The sequence below is a fragment of the Protopterus annectens genome, chromosome 13.part0 (genome assembly GCF_019279795.1).
Source record: "Protopterus annectens isolate FY-2018-M chromosome 13.part0, PAN1.0, whole genome shotgun sequence".
In the NCBI taxonomy this organism is placed as follows: domain Eukaryota; kingdom Metazoa; phylum Chordata; order Ceratodontiformes; family Protopteridae; genus Protopterus; species Protopterus annectens.
In genome coordinates, this window is record NC_056747.1 from 4,528,886 (window position 1) to 4,548,978 (window position 20,093).

The 20,093-nt window shown below is 39.4% G+C and overlaps 1 protein-coding gene across 1 annotated transcript in view; it reads left to right on the forward strand.

Moving 5' to 3' along the window:
* AP3D1 (adaptor related protein complex 3 subunit delta 1) overlaps window positions 1–20,093 on the forward strand; it is a 3,080,434-nt gene that overhangs the window by 2,737,326 nt on the left and 323,015 nt on the right. The window contains exon 33 of the mRNA XM_044055492.1: window positions 10,448–10,533. Within this exon, the coding sequence (XP_043911427.1) occupies window positions 10,448–10,533 (86 nt within the window). The remainder of the gene's footprint in view (window positions 1–10,447; window positions 10,534–20,093) is intronic.

A 20,093-nucleotide genomic window follows, 5' to 3' on the forward strand; every position in this document is an offset into this window, starting at 1 on the left:
ATCCCCCATCCATGTATCCTTGGAGGATCTGGAGACGAGAGTATCTATCCCCCATCCATGTATCCGTGGAGGATCTGGAGACGAGAGTATCTATCCCCCATCCATGTAACCGTGGAGGATCTGGAGACGAGAGTATCTATCCCCCATTCATGTATCCGTGGAGGATCTGGAGACGAGAGTATCTATCCCCCATCCATGTATCCATGGAGGATCTGGAGACGAGAGTATCTATCTGCCATCCATGTATCCGTGGAGGATCTGGAGACGAGAGTATCTATCCACCATCCATGTATCCATGGAGGATCTGGAGACGAGAGTATCTATCCGCCATCCATGTATCCTTGGAGGATCTGGAGACGAGAGTATCTATCCGCCATCCATGTATCCGTGGAGGATCTGGAGACGAGAGTATCTATCCCCCATCCATGGATCCGTGGAGGATCTGGAGACGAGAGTATCTATCCGCCATCCATGTATCCGTGGAGGATCTGGAGACGAGAGTATAGGTAAGATGAGAGTAAGAGGAGTTACGTTAGGTTTTATACTATTTCAGATACAGATTACAGCCATTATCAGGTATTAAAATGTAGATGTAGGTAAGATGACAGTAAGAGGAGTTACGTTAGGTTTTATACTATTTCAGATACAGATTACAGCCATTATCGGGTATTAAAGTGTAGGTAAGATGAGAGTAAGAGGAGTTACTTTAGGTTTTATACTATTTCAGATACAGATTACAGCCATTATCAGGTATTAAAGTGTAGGTGTAGGTAAGATGAGAGTAAGAGGAGTTACGTTAGGTTTTATACTATTTCAGACACAGATTACAGCCATTATCAGGTATTAAAGTGTAGGTGTAGGTAAGATGAGAGTAAGAGGAGTTACGTTAGGTTTTATACTATTTCAGATACAGATTACAGCCATTATCAGGTATTAAAGTGTAGGTGTAGGTAAGATGAGAGTAAGAGGAGTTACGTTAGGTTTTATACTATTTCAGATACAGATTACAGCCATTATCAGGTATTAAAGTGTAGGTGTAGGTAAGATGACAGTAAGAGGAGTTACGTTAGGTTTTATACTATTTCAGATACAGATTACAGCCATTATCAGGTATTAAAGTGTAGGTGTAGGTAAGATGAGAGTAAGAGGAGTTACTTTAGGTTTTATACTATTTCAGATACAGATTATAGCCATTATCAGGTATTAAAGTGTAGGTAAGATGAGAGTAAGAGGAGTTACGTTAGGTTTTATACTATGTTCAGACACAGATTACAGCCATTATCAGGTATTAAAGTGTAGGTGTAGGTAAGATGAGAGTAAGAGGAGTTACGTTAGGTTTTATACTATTTCAGATACAGATTACAGCCATTATCAGGTATTAAAGTGTAGGTGTAGGTAAGATGAGAGTAAGAGGAGTTACGTTAGGTTTTATACTATTTCAGATACAGATTACAGCCATTATCAGGTATTAAAGTGTAGGTGTAGGTAAGATGAGAGTAAGAGGAGTTACGTTAGGTTTTATACTATTTCAGATACAGATTACAGCAATTATCAGGTATTAAAGTGTAGGTGTAGGTAAGATGACAGTAAGAGGAGTTACGTTAGGTTTTATACTATTTCAGATACAGATTACAGCCATTATCAGGTATTAAAGTGTAGGTTTAGGTAAGATGACAGTAAGAGGAGTTACGTTAGGTTTTATACTATTTCAGATACAGATTACAGCCATTATCAGGTATTAAAGTGTAGGTGTAGGTAAGATGAGAGTAAGAGGAGTTACGTTAGGTTTTATACTATTTCAGATGCAGATTACAGCCATTATCAGGTATTAAAGTGTAGGTGTAGGTAAGATGACAGTAAGAGGAGTTATGTTAGGTTTTATACTATTTCAGATACAGATTATAGCCATTATCAGGTATTAAAGTGTAGGTAAGATGAGAGTAAGAGGAGTTACGTTAGGTTTTATACTATTTCAGATACAGATTATAGCCATTATCAGGTATTAAAGTGTAGGTGTAGGTAAGATGAGAATAGGAGGAGTTACGTTAGGTTTTATACTATTTCAGACACAGATTACAGCCATTATCAGGTATTAAAGTGTAGGTATAGGTAAGATGAGAGTAAGAGGAGTTACGTTATGTTTTATACTATTTCAGATACAGATTACAGCCATTATCAGGTATTAAAGTGTAGGTGTAGGTAAGATGAGAGTAAGAGGAGTTACGTTAGGTTTTATACTATTTCAGATACAGATTACAGCCATTATCAGGTGTTAAATTGTAGGTGTAGGTAAGATGACAGTAAGAGGAGTTACGTTAGGTTTTATACTATTTCAGATACAGATTACAGCCATTATCAGGTATTAAAGTGTAGGTATAGGTAAGATGAGAGTAAGAGGAGTTACGTTAGGTTTTATACTATTTCAGATACAAATTACAGCCATTATCAGGTATTAAAGTGTAGGTGTAGGTAGCATGAGAGTTAGAGGAGTTACGTTAGGTTTCATACAATTTTCAGATACAGATTACAGCCATTATCAGGTATTAAAGTGTAGGTATAGGTAAGATGAGAGTAAGAGGAGTTACGTTAGGTTTTATACTATTTTCAGATACAGATTACAGCCATTATCAGGTATTAAAGTGTAGGTATAGGTAAGATGACAGTAAGAGGAGTTACGTTAGGTTTTATACTATTTCAGATACAGATTACAGCCATTATCAGGTATTAAAGTGTAGGTGTAGGTAAGATGACAGTAAGAGGAGTTACGTTAGGTTTTATACTATTTCAGATACAGATTACAGCCATTATCAGGTATTAAAGTGTAGGTGTAGGTAAGATGAGAGTAAGAGGAGTTACGTTAGGTTTTATACTATTTTCAGACACAGATTACAGCCATTATCAGGTATTAAAGTGTAGGTGTAGGTAAGATGACAGTAAGAGGAGTTACGTTAGGTTTTATACTATTTCAGATACAGATTACAGCCATTATCAGGTATTAAAGTGTAGGTGTAGGTAAGATGACAGTAAGAGGAGTTACGTTAAGTTTTATACTATTTCAGATACAGATTACAGCCATTATCAGGTATTAAAGTGTAGGTATAGGTAAGATGAGAGTAAGAGGAGTTACGTTAGGTTTTATACTATTTCAGATACAGATTACAGCCATTATCAGGTATTAAAGTGTAGGTAAGATGACAGTAAGAGGAGTTACGTTAGGTTTTATACTATTTCAGATACAGATTACAGCCAATATCAGGTATTAAAGTGTAGGTGTAGGTAAGATGAGAGTAAGAGGAGTTACGTTAGGTTTTATACTATTTCAGACACAGATTACAGCCATTATCAGGTATTAAAGTGTAGGTGTAGGTAGGATGAGAGTAAGAGGAGTTACGTTAGGTTTTATACTATTTCAGGTACAGATTACAGCCATTATCAGGTATTAAAGTGTAGGTAAGATGACAGTAAGAGGAGTTACGTTAGGTTTCATACTATTTTCAGATACAGATTACAGCCATTATCAGGTTTTAATGTGTAGGTTTAGGTAAGATGAGAGTAAGAGGAGTTACGTTAGGTTTTATACTATTTCAGATACAGATTACAGCCATTATCAGGTATTAAAGTGTAGGTGTAGGTAAGATGACAGTAAGAGGAGTTACGTTAGGTTTCATACTATTTTCAGATACAAATTACAGACATTATCAGGTATTAAAGTGTAGGTGTAGGTAAGATGACAGTAAGAGGAGTTGTGTTAGGTTTCATACTATTTCAGACACAGATTATAGCCATTATCAGGTATTAAAGTGTAGGTGTATGTAAGATGACAGTAAGAGGAGTTACGTTAGGTTTCATACTATTTTCAGATACAAATTACAGCCATTATCAGGTATTAAAGTGTAGGTGTAGGTAAGATGACAGTAAGAGGAGTTACGTTAGGTATCATACTATTTCAGACACCGATTACAGCCTTTATCAGGTATTAAAGTGTAGGTGTAGGTAAGATGACAGTAAGAGGAGTTACGTTAGGTTTCATACTATTTTCAGATACCAATTATAGCCATTATCAGGTATGGGTTGTATTAAAGAACAGTACAAGTGTTAGTATGTTTTCTGGTAATGGACTGATGATATGTTTGAGTGAATATGCAAGGATATCAACAGGGCTAAGTAGGGGAAAAGTTATAGTGTAGCAGAATCCTTGCAACTGAGCATAGTTATTGTTACCCTGGGGTGTAGCAAGAGCTGAGCCAATTATTAGAATAATGGGATTTCAGAATGTGTTTGAATTTGGTACTAGAAGTAGTGCTAGTTATAATGTTTGGGAGTGAGTTCCAGGTTTGGGCTGTTATGCAGGCAAAGAGAGATTTACCTGCTTCATTTTTATGTCTTATTACTTGAATGAGATTTTGGTTACTAGATCTTAGGGCTCTAGTGGTGGTGTAGGGCTGAATTAGCTGTTGGAGAGCAGGTGTTTTCTCAGCTAATGCCCCTTAGCTGGCCTGATTACACACCAGTGTCCGTTTGTACTGTTGGTGACCTGTAATATTAAATGACTAATGCCCCTTAGCTGGCCTGATTACACAGCAGGACATCTGTTTGTATTATTGGTGACCTGTAATATTAAATGACTAATGCCCCTTAGCTGGCCTTATTGCACAGTAGAGCATCCATTTGTACTATTGGTGACCTGTAATATTAAATGACTAATGCCTCTTAGCTGGCCTGATTACACAGCAGCATCCGTTTGTACTACTGGTGACCTGTAATATTAAATGACTAATGCCTCTTAGCTGGCCTTATTACACAGTAGAGCATCCATTTGTACTATTGGTGACCTGTAATATTAAATGACTAATGTCCCTTAGCTGGCCTGATGGTGTTGGTAAGATGAGAGTAAGAGGAGTTACGTTAGGTTTTATACTATTTCAGATACAGATTACAGCCATTATCAGGTATTAAAGTGTAGGTAAGATGAGAGTAAGAGGAGTTACGTTAGGTTTTATACTATTTTCAGATACAGATTACAGCCATTATCAGGTATTAAAGTGTAGGTGTAGGTAAGATGACAGTAAGAGGAGTTACGTTAGGTTTTATACTATTTCAGATACAGATTACAGCCATTATCAGGTATTAAAGTGTAGGTATAGGTAAGATGACAGTAAGAGGAGTTACGTTAGGTTTCATACTATTTTCAGATACAGATTACAGCCATTATCAGGTATTAAAGTGTAGGTTTAGGTAAGTTGACAGTAAGAGGAGTTACGTTAGGTTTATACTATTTCAGATACATATTACAGCCATTATCAGGTATTAAAGTGTAGGTAAGATGAGAGTAAGAGGAGTTACATTAGGTTTTATACTATTTCAGATGCAGATTACAGCCATTATCAGGTATTAAAGTGTAGGTGTAGGTAAGATGACAGTAAGATGAGTTACGTTAGGTTTTATACTATTTCAGACACAGATTACAGCCATTATCAGGTATTAAAGTGTAGGTATAGGTAAGATGAGAGTAAGAGGAGTTACGTTAGGTTTCATACTATTTTCAGATACATATTACTGCCATTATCAGGTATTAAAGTGTAGGTATAGGTAAGATGAGAGTAAGAGGAGTTACGTTAGGTTTTATACTATTTTCAGACACAGATTACAGCCATTATCGGGTATTAAAGTGTAGGTGTTGGTAAGATGAGAGTAAGAGGAGTTACGTTAGGTTTTATACTATTTCAGATACAGATTATAGCCATTATCAGGTATTAAAGTGTAGGTGTAGGTAAGATGACAGTAAGAGGAGTTGCGTTAGGTTTTATACTATTTCAGATACAGATTACAGCTATTATCAGGTATTAAAGTGTACGTGTAGGTAAGATGACGGTAAGAGGAGTTATGTTAGGTTTTATACTATTTCAGATACAGATTACAGTCATTATCAGGTATTAAAGTGTAGGTGTAGGTAAGATGACAGTAAGAGGAGTTACGTTAGGTTTTATACTATTTCAGACACAGATTACAGCCATTATCAAGTATTAAAGTGTAGGTGTAGGTAAGATGAGAGTAAGAGGAGTTACGTTAGGTTTTATACTATTTCAGATACAGATTACAGCCATTATCAGGTATTAAAGTGTAGGTGTAGGTAAGATGAGAGTAAGAGGAGTTACGTTAGGTTTTATACTATTTCAGATACAGATTACAGCCATTATCAGGTATTAAAGTGTAGGTGTAGGTAAGATGAGAGTAAGCAGAGTTAAGTTAGGTTTTATACTATTTCAGATACAGATTATAGCCATTATCAGGTATTAAAGTGTAGGTGTAGGTAAGATGACAGTAAGAGGAGTTACGTTAGGTTTTATACTATTTCAGATACAGATTACAGCCATTATCAGGTATTAAAGTGTAGGTGTAGGTAAGATGAGAGTAAGAGGAGTTACATTAGGTTTTATACTATTTCAGATACAGATTACAGCCATTAAAGTGTAGGTGTAGGTAAGATGACAGTAAGAGGAGTTATGTTAGGTTTCATACTATTTTCAGATACAAATTACAGCCATTATCAGGTATTAAAGTGTAGGTTTAGGTAACATGACAGTAAGAAGAGTTAACGTTAGGTTTCATACTATTTCAGACACAGATTACAGCCATTATCAGGTATTAAAGTGTAGGTGTAGGTAAGATGACAGTAAGAGGAGTTACGTTAGGTTTCATACTATTTTCAGATACAAATTAAAACCATTATCAGGTATGGGTTGTATTAAAGAACAGTACAAGTGTTAGTATGTTTTCTGGTAATGGACTGATGATATGTTTGAGTGAATATGCAAGGATATCAACAGGGCTAAGTAGGGGAAAAGTTATAGTGTAGCAGAATCCTTGCAACTGAGCATAGTTATTGTTACCCTGGGGTGTAGCAAGAGCTGAGCCAATTATTAGAATAATGGGATTTCAGAATGTGTTTGAATTTGGTACTAGAAGTAGTGCTAGTTATAATGTTTGGGAGTGAGTTCCAGGTTTGGGCTGTTATGCAGGCAGAGAGAGATTTACCTGCTTAATTTTTATGTCTTATTACTTGAATGAGATTTTGGTAACTAGATCTTAGGGCTGTAGTGGTGGTGTAGGGCTGAATTAGCTGTTGGAGAGCAGGTGTTTTCTCAGCTAATGCCCCTTAGCTGGCCTGATTACACACCAGCGTCCGTTTGTATTGTTGGTGACCTGTAATATTAAATGACTAATGCCCCTTAGCTGGCCTTATTGCACAGTAGAGCATCCATTTGTGCTATTGGTGACCTGTAATATTAAATGACTAATGCCTCTTAGCTGGCCTGATTACACAGCAGCATCCGTTTGTACTACTGGTGACCTGTAATATTAAATGACTAATGCCTCTTAGCTGGCCTTATTACACAGTAGAGCATCATTTGTACTATTGGTGACCTGTAATATTAAATGACTAATGTCCCTTAGCTGGCCTGATTTCACAGCAGAATATCCGTTTGGTACTATTGGTGATCTGTGTAATATTAAATGACTAATGTCCCTTAGCTGCCCTGATTGCACTGCAGCTGACCATCCATTTGTAGTATTGGTAACCAGTAATATTAAATGATTAATTTCCCTTAGCTGGCCTGGTTACACAGCAGAGCATCCGTTTGTACTATTGGTGTCTTGTACTTGGTAACGGACTTGGGTTATTAGTAGTGCTGGCCAAGAGGGAAAGATGCCACAGACATTTGTTTACTCTTCTGTCCCCTGGGAATGACTTGAGAGAACCTGGTGACTCTCATGGAGATCAGGAGACTCAGAAGTCAACCTGCTAACATCTAGGAGGACGTACCCGTGCCCTGATGTCATTGCAGCAGCTGCTGCCCCTTTAGGGACTGTATTCAGATGCCGCTTTCCCTCTTTGCTGTCTGTTCTCATCGAGTCACTCACTCCTAGATACAAAATAGAGTATACCTGAAATGTCCAGTGGTTATTGTACCCTGCACCAAAGTGCCGTGTCAGTGTGCCTGGCATGAAGCAGTTAGAGCAGTTGGTGGGTGGTTAGCACTGGCAATCAGGGGTAGAGCCAGTGGTTGCTTCAGGTCAGGTGGGGAGAAAACAAAAACTAATACATTTTCATTGGTAATGTTTGACAACTCAGTATTTGGCATTGACAAATTATTATTTTTCTATAGAAGAGCTACAGTTGAGGAGAAATGCTGATTGAGTTTCCAGATTTCATTTGGAAGATGAGCAAGATGCAGCAGCCACATTCTTCTCTTAACTAGAATTTACCATGTTTATTGATGGGAATCTCTGTGTGACTGCTGTAGCACATATTAAAGTAGTACAAATGCAGTGTAGCTCTACTTCTCAATTGTCCAGATTTTCTGACTCGTATTTTGTGTCTATATTAAATTATTGAACACTTAGAAAAGTGACTGATGATTTATCGACCCCATGTAAACTAAAGCTTACAAACTCGAAAGCTTAGAACAGCGATTTTTTTTCCCAAGGGAAAAAAATCGCTGTTCCAAAAAAAAAAAAAACACACTTAAAACATAACATAAAGTGGGGGGCTTTGCCCCCACACCCCCAATGTGGGGGGGGCTATGCCCTCCACACATCCACTACTTAAATATACCAACTCTGAGATCACACTATAGTGATGAAAACGGCAAAGTAACGACTCGGCCAAGCGATTTCTTTCCCAGGGAAAGAATTTGCTTATATGCTGCTTCGTCATTTTGCCTTTTCGTCTTTTCAGGTTCGACCAAGACGCATTCGAAAGAATGCATCTTCGGTCATCTAATAGGAACCCGTATTTTTGACCTCCCTGTCAAAATGTATGGCTTTCTTCGTAATCATTGAGGATTGAAGTCATGAAATAATGACAGACATTTGAGTTTAGACGTCATATCCTTCCAAAAATGCACGGTAATGCAAACACCTGTTATTCTGGCAACTTTCTATGTTTATAAGAGTAAAAAGGACACACAAAAAAAAACAAGCAGTAAAAGCTGCAAGAAAAAATTCGCCAAGCTAGAATTTCCACTGTGGACATGCATGTTTCCCAGGGTATAATAGCCCTGTTTTTCTAATGGTTAGCCAAACAGTCCACTTGTGCTGTGTTTATAAGGCTGTAACAAAGCCAAACCATGCATGTCCACAGCTAGTGGGGTTGGCTTTATTGGCCTGAATTTGTCCATTAAATTATTTAAAAAGAAAAAAGTTGTGGGCATTCAGAATCGCCATATATCTGAAACACCTGATGTTCTTAAGGGTCATTTGCATATATCCCATGTGCCTCTAATATAAGAGGTTTAAGGAATCACACACTGGAAAGTCTAGGTTGGCTAGAATTTTCTTGCAGTTTTTACTGACAAGTTTATTAGAGCAAAATTTAAAATATGCCCCTGATTTTGGGTTGTTGTTCCCCATTTGTTTTTGGCTTTGTCTGGAGTTTTTGTGCTAATAGGTTGAGTGCAGATACAGAGGTTGTTGTGCTGTGATGACCAGGTAACCTTGTGGTGCTACTGCTGGCCACCACAGTGCATTCCTGTGCAGCCTGGATGGCTGCAGTTTGAAATGCCCTTGTCTGCTGCTTTCCATTTGTATGTTGTGCTGTGCAATCCCACTTTCATGGTTTTACTTACTGCTTGTATTCTCACTGTAGCTATAACTTATCTGAAATGTTTTTTTTGTTTTTAGAGTTTAAGAGGACTGTAGGACGTCTTATGTAAGGGTTAGGATTTAACTGACCTATGCAACAACTTCTACCCAGCACTCTTACATTTAGAATGATTTTTTCCCTATTTCCATGTTTTATGGACATGTAATGAAGCTATGATTATTATGTTTTATGGACATGTAATGAAGCTATGATTATTATGTTTTATGGACATGTAATGAAGCTATGATTATTATGTTTTATGGACATGTAATGAAGCTATGATTATTATGTTTTATGGACATGTAATGAAGCTATGATTATTATGTTTTATGGACATGTAATGAAGCTATGATTATTATGTTTTATGGACATGTAATGAAGCTATGATTATTATGTTTTATGGACATGTAATGAAGCTATGATTATTATGTTTTACGGACATGTAATGAAGCTATGATTATTATGTTTTACGGACATGTAATGAAGCTATGATTATTATGTTTTACGGACATGTAATGAAGCTATGATTATTATGTTTCTGGACATGTAATGAAGCTATGATTATTATGTTTTACGGACATGTAATGAAGCTATGATTATTATGTTTTATGGACATGTAATGAAGCTATGATTATTATCAGAAATGTAATTCTTGCAAACTGGAAATTGATTCCACAATTCTTTCTAACGTGAAAGAATTGAGCTGTATTTTTGTTGTAATGCATTTTGACAAAAGTACTGGAGCTGCCATGCTCACACAGCATGGATACGTAACTAATATATGTATATATTGTTTTCCAGAATGAAGACGGCTCAAGTCATGAAAAACTTGACTTCAAATTGCACTTTTCCTGCACTTCCTATCTAATCACAACACCTTGCTACAGGTTGGTGAAAATGCACAGAATCTGTGTTAGACAAGTATTTGGATATTAAATTTGCTGTGGACATTAGTTTCTTTTTGCGGAGTTCTGCTAAAATTAGCACTGCATTCAGAAGGTAACTTCCCATTGACATAATCCCTTTGTATATTATAGCTTTTTGGAACAAACAGAAGTAGATTCTTACATTGCAAAGTCTAACGTTTTGTGCGGGGAGTGCTTTTTTTGAAGGTAGTTTTCATAGGCAGTAATTGTTATAGTGAAATTTAATAGCACCTGAGCTGTGCATTTGTTAGTATGCTGTATGAAGTGCCAACTCCTAAAGCATTTTGAGAACACTCCTTGATTGGTTCTTTGGGTGTCTCTTCTCCATATTTTTTCTGCAAAATCCTTTGTTCAGGGATGTTTGTGTCCATGCCGACATACTCACTGTGTTATAATGCACTAGCTATATGTGTGGACATTCCCATAACCCACCAGTTTTATTTATTTTTGCGCTGCACACATGGTTTGGCTCTCAGTAATTGCTGTCTTTGGAAGATTTCTGCGTTCCTCTGCCTAAACGTGCTCATCAGATTACCACTCAAGCTTTGCAGTGGCGTTGCCTCTTGTGACTGGGCATGCTCTGCAGTGGCATTGTCTCTTGTGACTGGGCATGATCTGCAGTGGCATTGCCTCTTGTGACTGGACATGATGTTGACAAGAGGCTTAACTTGGCTATTCACATGTGAAGAAGTTTAAGTTGTTGGCCTGCTTTACCAACAAAAAAAAGGAAAAGCACCCAAACAGATAAACCACTTAAGAGAAATCACACAAGTAAGGCACTGTGGAAGAATGACCTCTCCAAACTGCAGCAAAATGGTTTATTTAGCCAATATAAAAACTAAGCAAACAGAGCAAAGCACTGAGAGTCACAAACGCTTTACATGTCACTGCGTTTTTGTCATAAACAAAACTTCCTCAGATGTAGACTAACTCTTCACTGTTCGTTACTTTATAAAGCTACCATTTAAGAACCACCGATGAAAACTTGTCAACAGTAATTCAATTAAAACCCCTTCTTACATAATCCTGCAATAAGCATAACGCAATAACCAATTCCTAAAATGTCCAGCAGTAAATATTAACTAAATCTTTCTATCATTTCTTACTAAATTAAGATCTTTAATAATTCAGTACTTTTTATTAAAAAATGTTTTTAAAGTAAGTATATTAATATATCATCTGGCTTCTCTATTTATTCATTATGTTGTATTAGAGCTCCATCTAATGGCCATCAATTGAAATTCTGTCATAATTTTGCAGACCCAAACTTCAATACAAGGCCCAGGGGAAACCATTTCATTTAGTCCCTGGAATTCTAGGCTTCTAAAATTTGCCAATACAACTCCCTATACTCAGTATGCCCCCCCCTTATGTCTGTTGTTACTATTTCAAGTATAAAACATATAAATTCAGCTTCTTTACAGGACATTTATTTTTTTATTTATTTTATTTTACATTTGTTAACCGAGAAATTCCGACTGGATACAGGTCCATTTTTATGGCGTGCTTATAAAGTGCATTTTTGGAGTTTTTATTCCTAATATCACATCCATGTTCATATAGTCTTTTCTGAAGTTTTCTGTCAGTTTTTCCTACATAAAATGTATTACATTGATTACATAATGCAATATAAACCACCCCACTTCTGTTGCAATTACCATAACTGTTCCCCTTAATGTACTTGTCTCTCGCACTTATGTATACACTCTCCCCATTAAGTACGTAAGGGCATTGATGGCAAGATCCACATATTACAAATGATTTTATTCCTGTGAGTCTCCATAATATTCTTAATATTAAAACTTTTTCTAAATGTACATTTTAGTGTTTTTACAAAAATAATGTCTAAGTCTGATATGCTTGCAAACCTAGCCCATTCTTTTTCTAAAATCTGTTTGATAATTTCTGCATCGGCACCATAGTTGGTTACAAATGCGCCTTCATATGTAACTTTTTCCATATTTGAATTATATTTTTGTTACCAGTTACTGTAGTTTTCTTTGCTAACAGTGGTACAAATGTATCATTCCTACCTTTTATAACTTGCTCTTTGACCTTCTCGATTAATTTCTCGGGGTAACCCCTCTCTCTAAACATGTCCTTCAAAAATTCACTTTCGTTTGTAAAATCCCCATCATTGGAGGTCAGTCTTCTTCCTCTTACAAACTGGCCTTTTCCTAACCTTCTCTTTTGGTAATGTGGGTGCCCACTTATGTAGTTAAGGTATGAGTTAAAAAAAGTTGGTTTTCTCAAAGCAGTAGGTTTAAATTTATCATTACATTTTTGAATTGTAAGATCTAAATAATTCATTTGGTCGTACCTTATATCATAGGTAAATTTCGAAAATTTGGTGGCATCTGAAATATAATTAAAAAATCAATAATTTTTTCCTCAGTTTGTGTCCAAAACAGACCCATATCATCCAGGTATCTATATAAATTCCAACAACCCACATATTCTGAGTTAAAAATGTACTTTTGTTCCCAATTTGAAAGAATAATATTGGCATGTGTGGATGTGCATCTAGCTCTCAGTGCTGCACCTCTAAGTTGTTGAGAAAATTCCCCCTCATAATATATAAAATTGTTTTTCAATACGAGTTCCATCAATATCAAACTAGTACAAAACTCATTGTTTGTTAAACCACCATATTCTGAAATTGCTTCCTCGAACAATTCCATTCCTTGATTATGAGGTATGGAAGTAATAAAATCTGTAATATCTATAGTAATAAAAATCATGTTTTCCTTCTATAAACTGGCTTTAATACATTTTAATAAATCCCAGGAATCTTTAAGTGCATCCCTTCCTGCCATTGATACTTTTTTGACATCCAGATTCCTCGCAAGAGGAGCCGTAACTGAGCCTTCAGCAGATACTGTGGGCCTAAGGGGTGGAGATGCTACCTTTTTGTGTACTTTTGGGATACCAAATATGGAGGGATATGGTTTATCATTGTAGAGGAATTTGTATAAATGTATGCTTATCAGTCGTTCTAATAATAAGTCATTCAGCACCAAAAAAATATTTTTCTTAGTTATATTAATTTCTTTAATCGATACTGTAGTACTGTAGCTTATTTTGTCATCTTCTAAAATATTCATCATTTTAGCCTCGTACATCACATCTCACATGCCACATCTCCTTTGTCAGGTCTCAATTCTTAGAAGTTTATTTTTCCTTGTTTGTTCTAATAAATTCTTAAATTAATAAATTCTTAGTTAAATTAGGGATTACTTTGATGTCCTTCAAGAATGCAACTGCAGTCCTGTCATATGGGTTGTCCTGCCTCAGGCAGCCCTTCGGTCGGCCGGATTCCAAAGTCTGGGTCCGGCGTCGGCTGATGTCGCCTCTTCCCCGACGTCAGAGCGGCTGGGGTATAAAAGCATCAGCCGACGCCATCTTCCTCAGTCTTTCTTGCCGCGCGGTGCCTGAAGCGGAAGCAGTTCGCAAGTGCCGGTCGGCCAGCTCCTGTGTTTTCAGATACCGAAGTCATCAAAAAGCTAAGTACCCCGTTGGGGAACCTTTTCTTGCCTCAGCCGATATCAGATAAAACTGAAAAAATTAATAATTGTTTGTCTTGTGGTAAACAAATACCTCATAAGGACTTCCATTCTTACTGCCTTCCCTGCCTCGGCCCAGACCACGACTTCTCTGCCTGTGCTGCCTGTGCTTGCTTCAATAAGCGCACACTTAGGCGCCGGGCAGATTTTGCTGAAGACTTTTTTGGGGAAAATTACTCCTATATCATGCCGTCGGAACTTCTGACAGCACATGTTTCCAAAAAACGGAAGGACCGGGACCGACCTTCGTGGCCCGCGACTTCCACCGACACCACGCCTAAGCCTACCGTGAGTGCATCGATCTCTTCGGAGGTGGTAATTCAACCGCTCCAGGCCGACGACACCGCTTTACCGCACACTTCGGTCTCGGAGGCTACCCCGGTGCCAGTTGTTGTTTTTCCTCCTGAAACCGAAGCCCACGATTTGCCTGACACCATACCGGTGGACAAAGTTACTCCAGCACGTGGGGCAGCTAGGCCTCCTGTGTCTATGTCCATCAAGGCCTACACACGTGCTAAGGCTGCCAGCCAGGCTAAGTCTCACCCTCCTAAATCTTTTTCACAGCGTCCCACTTCGGATAAACAGATTATGACTTTAGCTGCAGATCTAATTTCTTTAATCAGGGGCTCTCAGGCTCATCCAGACAGAGGTTCTCAGCCGCCTTCTGACAAAAGGCCTAGGGTTGAGCAGACAGATACCTTTTCCTCAGATGAAGCCTCTGGTGAGTCAGGCCTTTCAGATTCCCAGGAAGAACCCTTCCCGGCCTACGAGGATTCTGATGCAGATGAATCCATTCCTTCTGCCTCTCCTCCTGAGGATATTTCTTTCGGGGAAATTCTCCAGTCCATGAGAGAGCATTTTCAGTGGCAGGGCCAGGATTTCTCCGACTCCAGGAAAAGGTTTCGGACCTTCCTTAAGTTACCCCAGCACAGACCTTTAGCTTATTCCTCCAGTGTTGGATGTCTTTGATGATGTGTACTCAGACTCCAGTGCTTCCCCTGATTCTCTCCCTCCTGCTCCTGTCAAGCCAGACAGATATTACAGGGTCCTTGACACTCACAAGCATCTCTTTAAGGCCCACTCTGTGGATCTAAACTATTTCTCAGGGGCCCAAAGGAGTGGCCACTTCCACAACCAAGAATCCTTTGCCCGCAGACAGGGAATCTAGGTCCCTGGAGAGGTGGGGTAAAAAAGTTTATACCTCTACCACCCTTGCCATGAGGGCTCTTAACTGTCTTTTTCATATGTTTCAGTATCAGGATTTCCTGATCGATGATTTGCAGAAAAAGTTAGCCTCTCCTGAGCCTTTAGATAGAAAGGCTTTGCAGGATCTGGTTCATAACACTCAGCAGGTTAGCAATCATTTTCTTCAGTGTGGTTATGATGCATTGGAAGCTTCATTTAGGGCAGCTATGACAGGGGCCGTCATACGTAGACATGCTTGGTTGAAGGAACAGTCATTGCCAGATCATGTTAAAGTAAAGCTTCTAGATGCACCTCTGGAAAAAGACAAGCTATTTGGTGCTAATGCACAGGGAGTGTTGAAATCAATTGAGGAAAAGGCTAAATCAGTACAAACAGTCAAAGATTTCCTCCAGGTTCAGCCACCAAGGTTCAGCAGGAATTGGCCTTCGAAGAATTGGTCCTTTCCAGACACTGACAAGTTTCAAAGGGGAAAAAGCAGGCGTGCTCGAGGTAGAGGGCAATACCGAGGCTCCTACAGGGGCCGCCAATGGCAACCAACTAATCAGAGAAGTGGCGCAGGGACCCCTACTGCTCCACAGGGACAATCACAGTGACTTGACTTTGACACCGCCGACCAAGGCTCAAAGAGAAGCACCTTTAGGCGGAAAGTTATCCTTATTTTCAAAAAATTGGCACGTTTTTACAAAGGACGGATGGATTTTGAACATAATAGACAAAGGTTACAGATTCCACTTCCATACCTTACCAACAAGACAAGGCATGCCAAACCTGCCACACAATCAAAGGGCAGAGGCACTCATACAAGTTTCAAAGCTGCTACAAATCAAAGCAATAGAAAAGGTTCCTCCTCGGGAACAAGGCCAGGGATTCTACTCAAGACTGTTCCTTGTTCCAAGAAAAGAAAGGCAATGGAGACCTATACTGGACTTGTCCGCTCTAAACACTTTTCTCATTGTGCCAAAATTCAAAATGCTGACGTTACAGCAACTTCTTCCCATGCTGGGCAAGGGGTCTTGGCTGGTTACTCTGGACCTCAAGGAGGCATACCTGCATGTCCCAGTCAGACACAGCTGCAGAAGATACCTCAGATTTCTTGCAGGGTCAGAGCATTATCAATTCTCAGCATTGCCTTTTGGCTTATCTACTGCGCCCAGAGTATTCACGAAATGCCTGGCATCAGTAATTGCACATTGCAGACTTCAGGGGATACAAATATACCCTTATCTGGACGACTGCCTTATACAAGCGGACAGCCAGCAAGCCTTGATAAGAAACTTGGACTATGTCATTCACTTACTACAGGCTTTGGGATACACAGTCAACATTCAAAAATCAAGACTACTGCCATCAGATCATGGATGGGGGGCGCACATGGAGAGCAGATGCATTCAAGGGCAATGGGCACCCCGGGAAGTGCATCTGCACATCAACCAAAAAGAGATGCTGGCAGTGATTCATGCAATCGAGGCCTTCAGAAAATTTCTTCAGCAAGGTCATCTGCTAATAAAGACAGACAACACCACTGTTATGTGGTACATAAACAAACAGGGAGGCACACATTCTTACCCCCTTTGCAGACTAACAATGTCTCTCTGGGAAAAGTCCCTGGAACTGAACATACAGTTGCAATCCCAGTTTGTTCCAGGCAAGGACAATGTTCTGGCGGACAGTCTAAGCAGAAACATTATGGACCCGCACGAATGGATGTTGCATTCAGACATTTTTTCACAAATAACTCATGCATGGGGAAGGCCGGACATAGATCTCTTTGCCTCACACCACAATCATCATCTGAAAAAGTTCTGCTCAAGGACACACCATCCTCAAGCCTGGAGAATAGATGCTCTCTCCTTCAGCTGGAATTCTCTAACAATCTATGCATTCCCACCTCTACCATTAATGGCCAAGGTGTTACTGAAGATCAAAGCAGAACAACCGAAAGGCATTTTGATAGCTCCTGACTGGCCAAGACAGCACTGGTACCCATTACTAAGGAGCATATCTCGCACCAAGCCGTGGCCCCTGCCTCTATGGCCTCTGCTTATAACTCAGCACAATTACAGGACTGTTCATCCAAACCTGCAAACATTGCAACTGACAGCTTGGAGGGTTCCATGACTTCTACCCATATATCTCTCTCCAAAAAAGTTCAAGAGATCCTACTGGAAGCACGCAGGCCTTCCACCAGAAAAACTTATTCAGCAAAATGGAAGAGGTTCAACATCTGGAATGCCAACAAAGGTCAGGATGCATCAGTAATGAACATCCCACAGATTCTAGAATACTTGGCAGAAATGCTCCACAATGGCCTTTCATATTCTTCCATAAAAATACACGCTTCAGCAATTTCAGCAAAATACAACTGTGATCCACCTGTGTTTTCACATCCTTTGCTAAGACAGTTTCTAAGAGGGATAAAGAATATCAAACCTCCAAGAAAACCACCAGTGCCTGCATGGGACCTCAATTTCGTCTTGGAAAAATTAACTCTTCCTCCTTTTAAGCCAGCAGCATCTTCAGAATTGCAATTTCTCTCCTGGAAAACAGTTTTCCTGTTGGCAATTACTTCAGAAGAGTCTCGGTGATACAGGCCCTCATGGCAGTACCTCCATTTCTCATTTTCCATCAGGACAGAGTCTCTCTAAGAACCAATCCTTCATTCATGCCAAAAGTGATATCCAGGGTTTCTCTAAATCAAGCAATTCACCTGCCCACTTTCTTTCCCAATCCTCAAAATAAAGGAGAAAAGCTTCTGCACACTTTGGACATACACAGACAATTGCGCTATTACTTGGATAGAACAAAGGCCAACAGAAAGTCTGACCAACTATTTGTAGCCTACGCTCCTGGAGTACAAGGAAAGGCAATTTCCAAACAAACAATTTCAAAATGGATTGGAAACTGCATCAGATTCTGCTACTCTTTCCATGGAAAAGGTGTGCCAGTCAATATCAGGCCACACTCCACCCGAGCTACAGCCACCTCCACAGCCTTTTTAAGAGGGGTGGCTACAAAGGACATTCTAGAAGCTGATACATGGAGCTCCGTGCATACATTTTCCAAACACTACAACCTGCCTTTATATTCCAGATCCCGAGCAGGCTTTGATTCTGCAGTCCTGCAGGGCATTTTAGCTACACCATCCTTATCTTAGATCCTACCACCCCCAGCTTGGCTATGGTATTCAACCCATATGTCAGGACTGCAGTTGCATTCTTGAAGGACATAGTACAGTTTTGTACCTACCATAAATGTAGATGTCCGATAGATATGCAACTGCAGTCAGGTTTTCCCTCCCTCCTTACCCCTCTGTAATTATCTTCTTTGGGTCCACTCCCCCTTTTTCAAATTAGCTGGGGATAGCATTTATGGTGTATCTGTTTATTACTGTTGTGCATGTCTGGAATTGTATCCATCCTCTAAGTTTAGACTTCCTTGGAGGGCACCTGGCATCTGGGGCAAGAAACACTGAGGAAGATGGCGTTGGCTGATGCTTTTATACCCCAGCCGCTCTGACGTCGGGGAAGAGGCGACATCAGCCGACGCCGGACCCAGACTTTGGAATCCGGCCGACCGAAGGGCTGCCTGAGGCAGGACAACCCATATGTCAGGACTGCAGTTGCATATCTATCGGACATCTACATTTATGGTAGGTACAAAACTGTACTTTTTAATAGCTTCTGTCAGTCTCCAGAGATATTGGAGAACTCTAAAGAGTCTAAGAGCAAACTTCATAAACATAGATATGATATTGGTAAAAAAAAATCCAACAATGCTCGTTATAAGCAAACTGTGTCCTGTAAAGAAGCTGAATTTGTATAGTTTATACTTGAAATAGTAACAGCAGACATAAGAGGAGGTAATGGGAGAAGCATTTTGAGTATAGAGAGTTGTATTGACAAATTATTTTAGAATCCTAGAATTCCCGGGACTAAATTAAAATGGTTTCTCTGGCCCCTGTATTAAACCTTTGGTCTATAGAATTATGATAGAATTTCAATTGATGGCCACTAGATGGAGCTCTGATACAGCATAATGAATAAATAGAGAAGGCAGAATTTATGGTGCTGCGGTAGCCTCACAGACGTTGCCCGTTCGATTCTCAGTTAGAGCGTCTTCTGTGTGGCGACATGCGTGAATGGGCGTTCCTTCGTTGAAGGTTGTGCGTTAGGCCCGGCAAGCCAGCATGTAAAAATCTACTGCCAATCATTAGTGGACCGGAGTTCCGCTGTGGCAACCCCTAACCGGGAAAAGCCGAAAGAAACAACATACTTACTTTTATTTTTATGGTTTCATAGGTAGGTACTAGGCTTATCAGCCCAAGGGCCTACGTAAGCCTAGCCAACAAGGTTCCCTGCATATGCCACCCAAGAAAGTTATTTTCCTGTGCCACTGTCGATCAGAGCCACAGAAGTGTGTATTTCCTATTTCCCATCCACTCATCAAGATTTTTCTTGAAGAGTGCTAATGAAGAATTTTGCTTGACATAGATGGGTAGCTTGTTCCAGAGTGTAGGAAGTTTCTGGGACAGGAATCTATCCCTCCAGCATTTTCTGTTTGTTGTGGTGACAATGTTTAGGTCCCTAGAGCATGTAGCTCGGAGGGATTGGGATTTCTTTAGGTGTAGCATGTCCAACAGCTCTGGGTTTGACATAGCTTTATATGTTAGGTAGAGATCACCTCGGAGTAGGCGATATGCTACGGAGTAAAGCTAGAGTTTTTTGAGGCGGTCAGTGTAGGGCATTTGTTTGA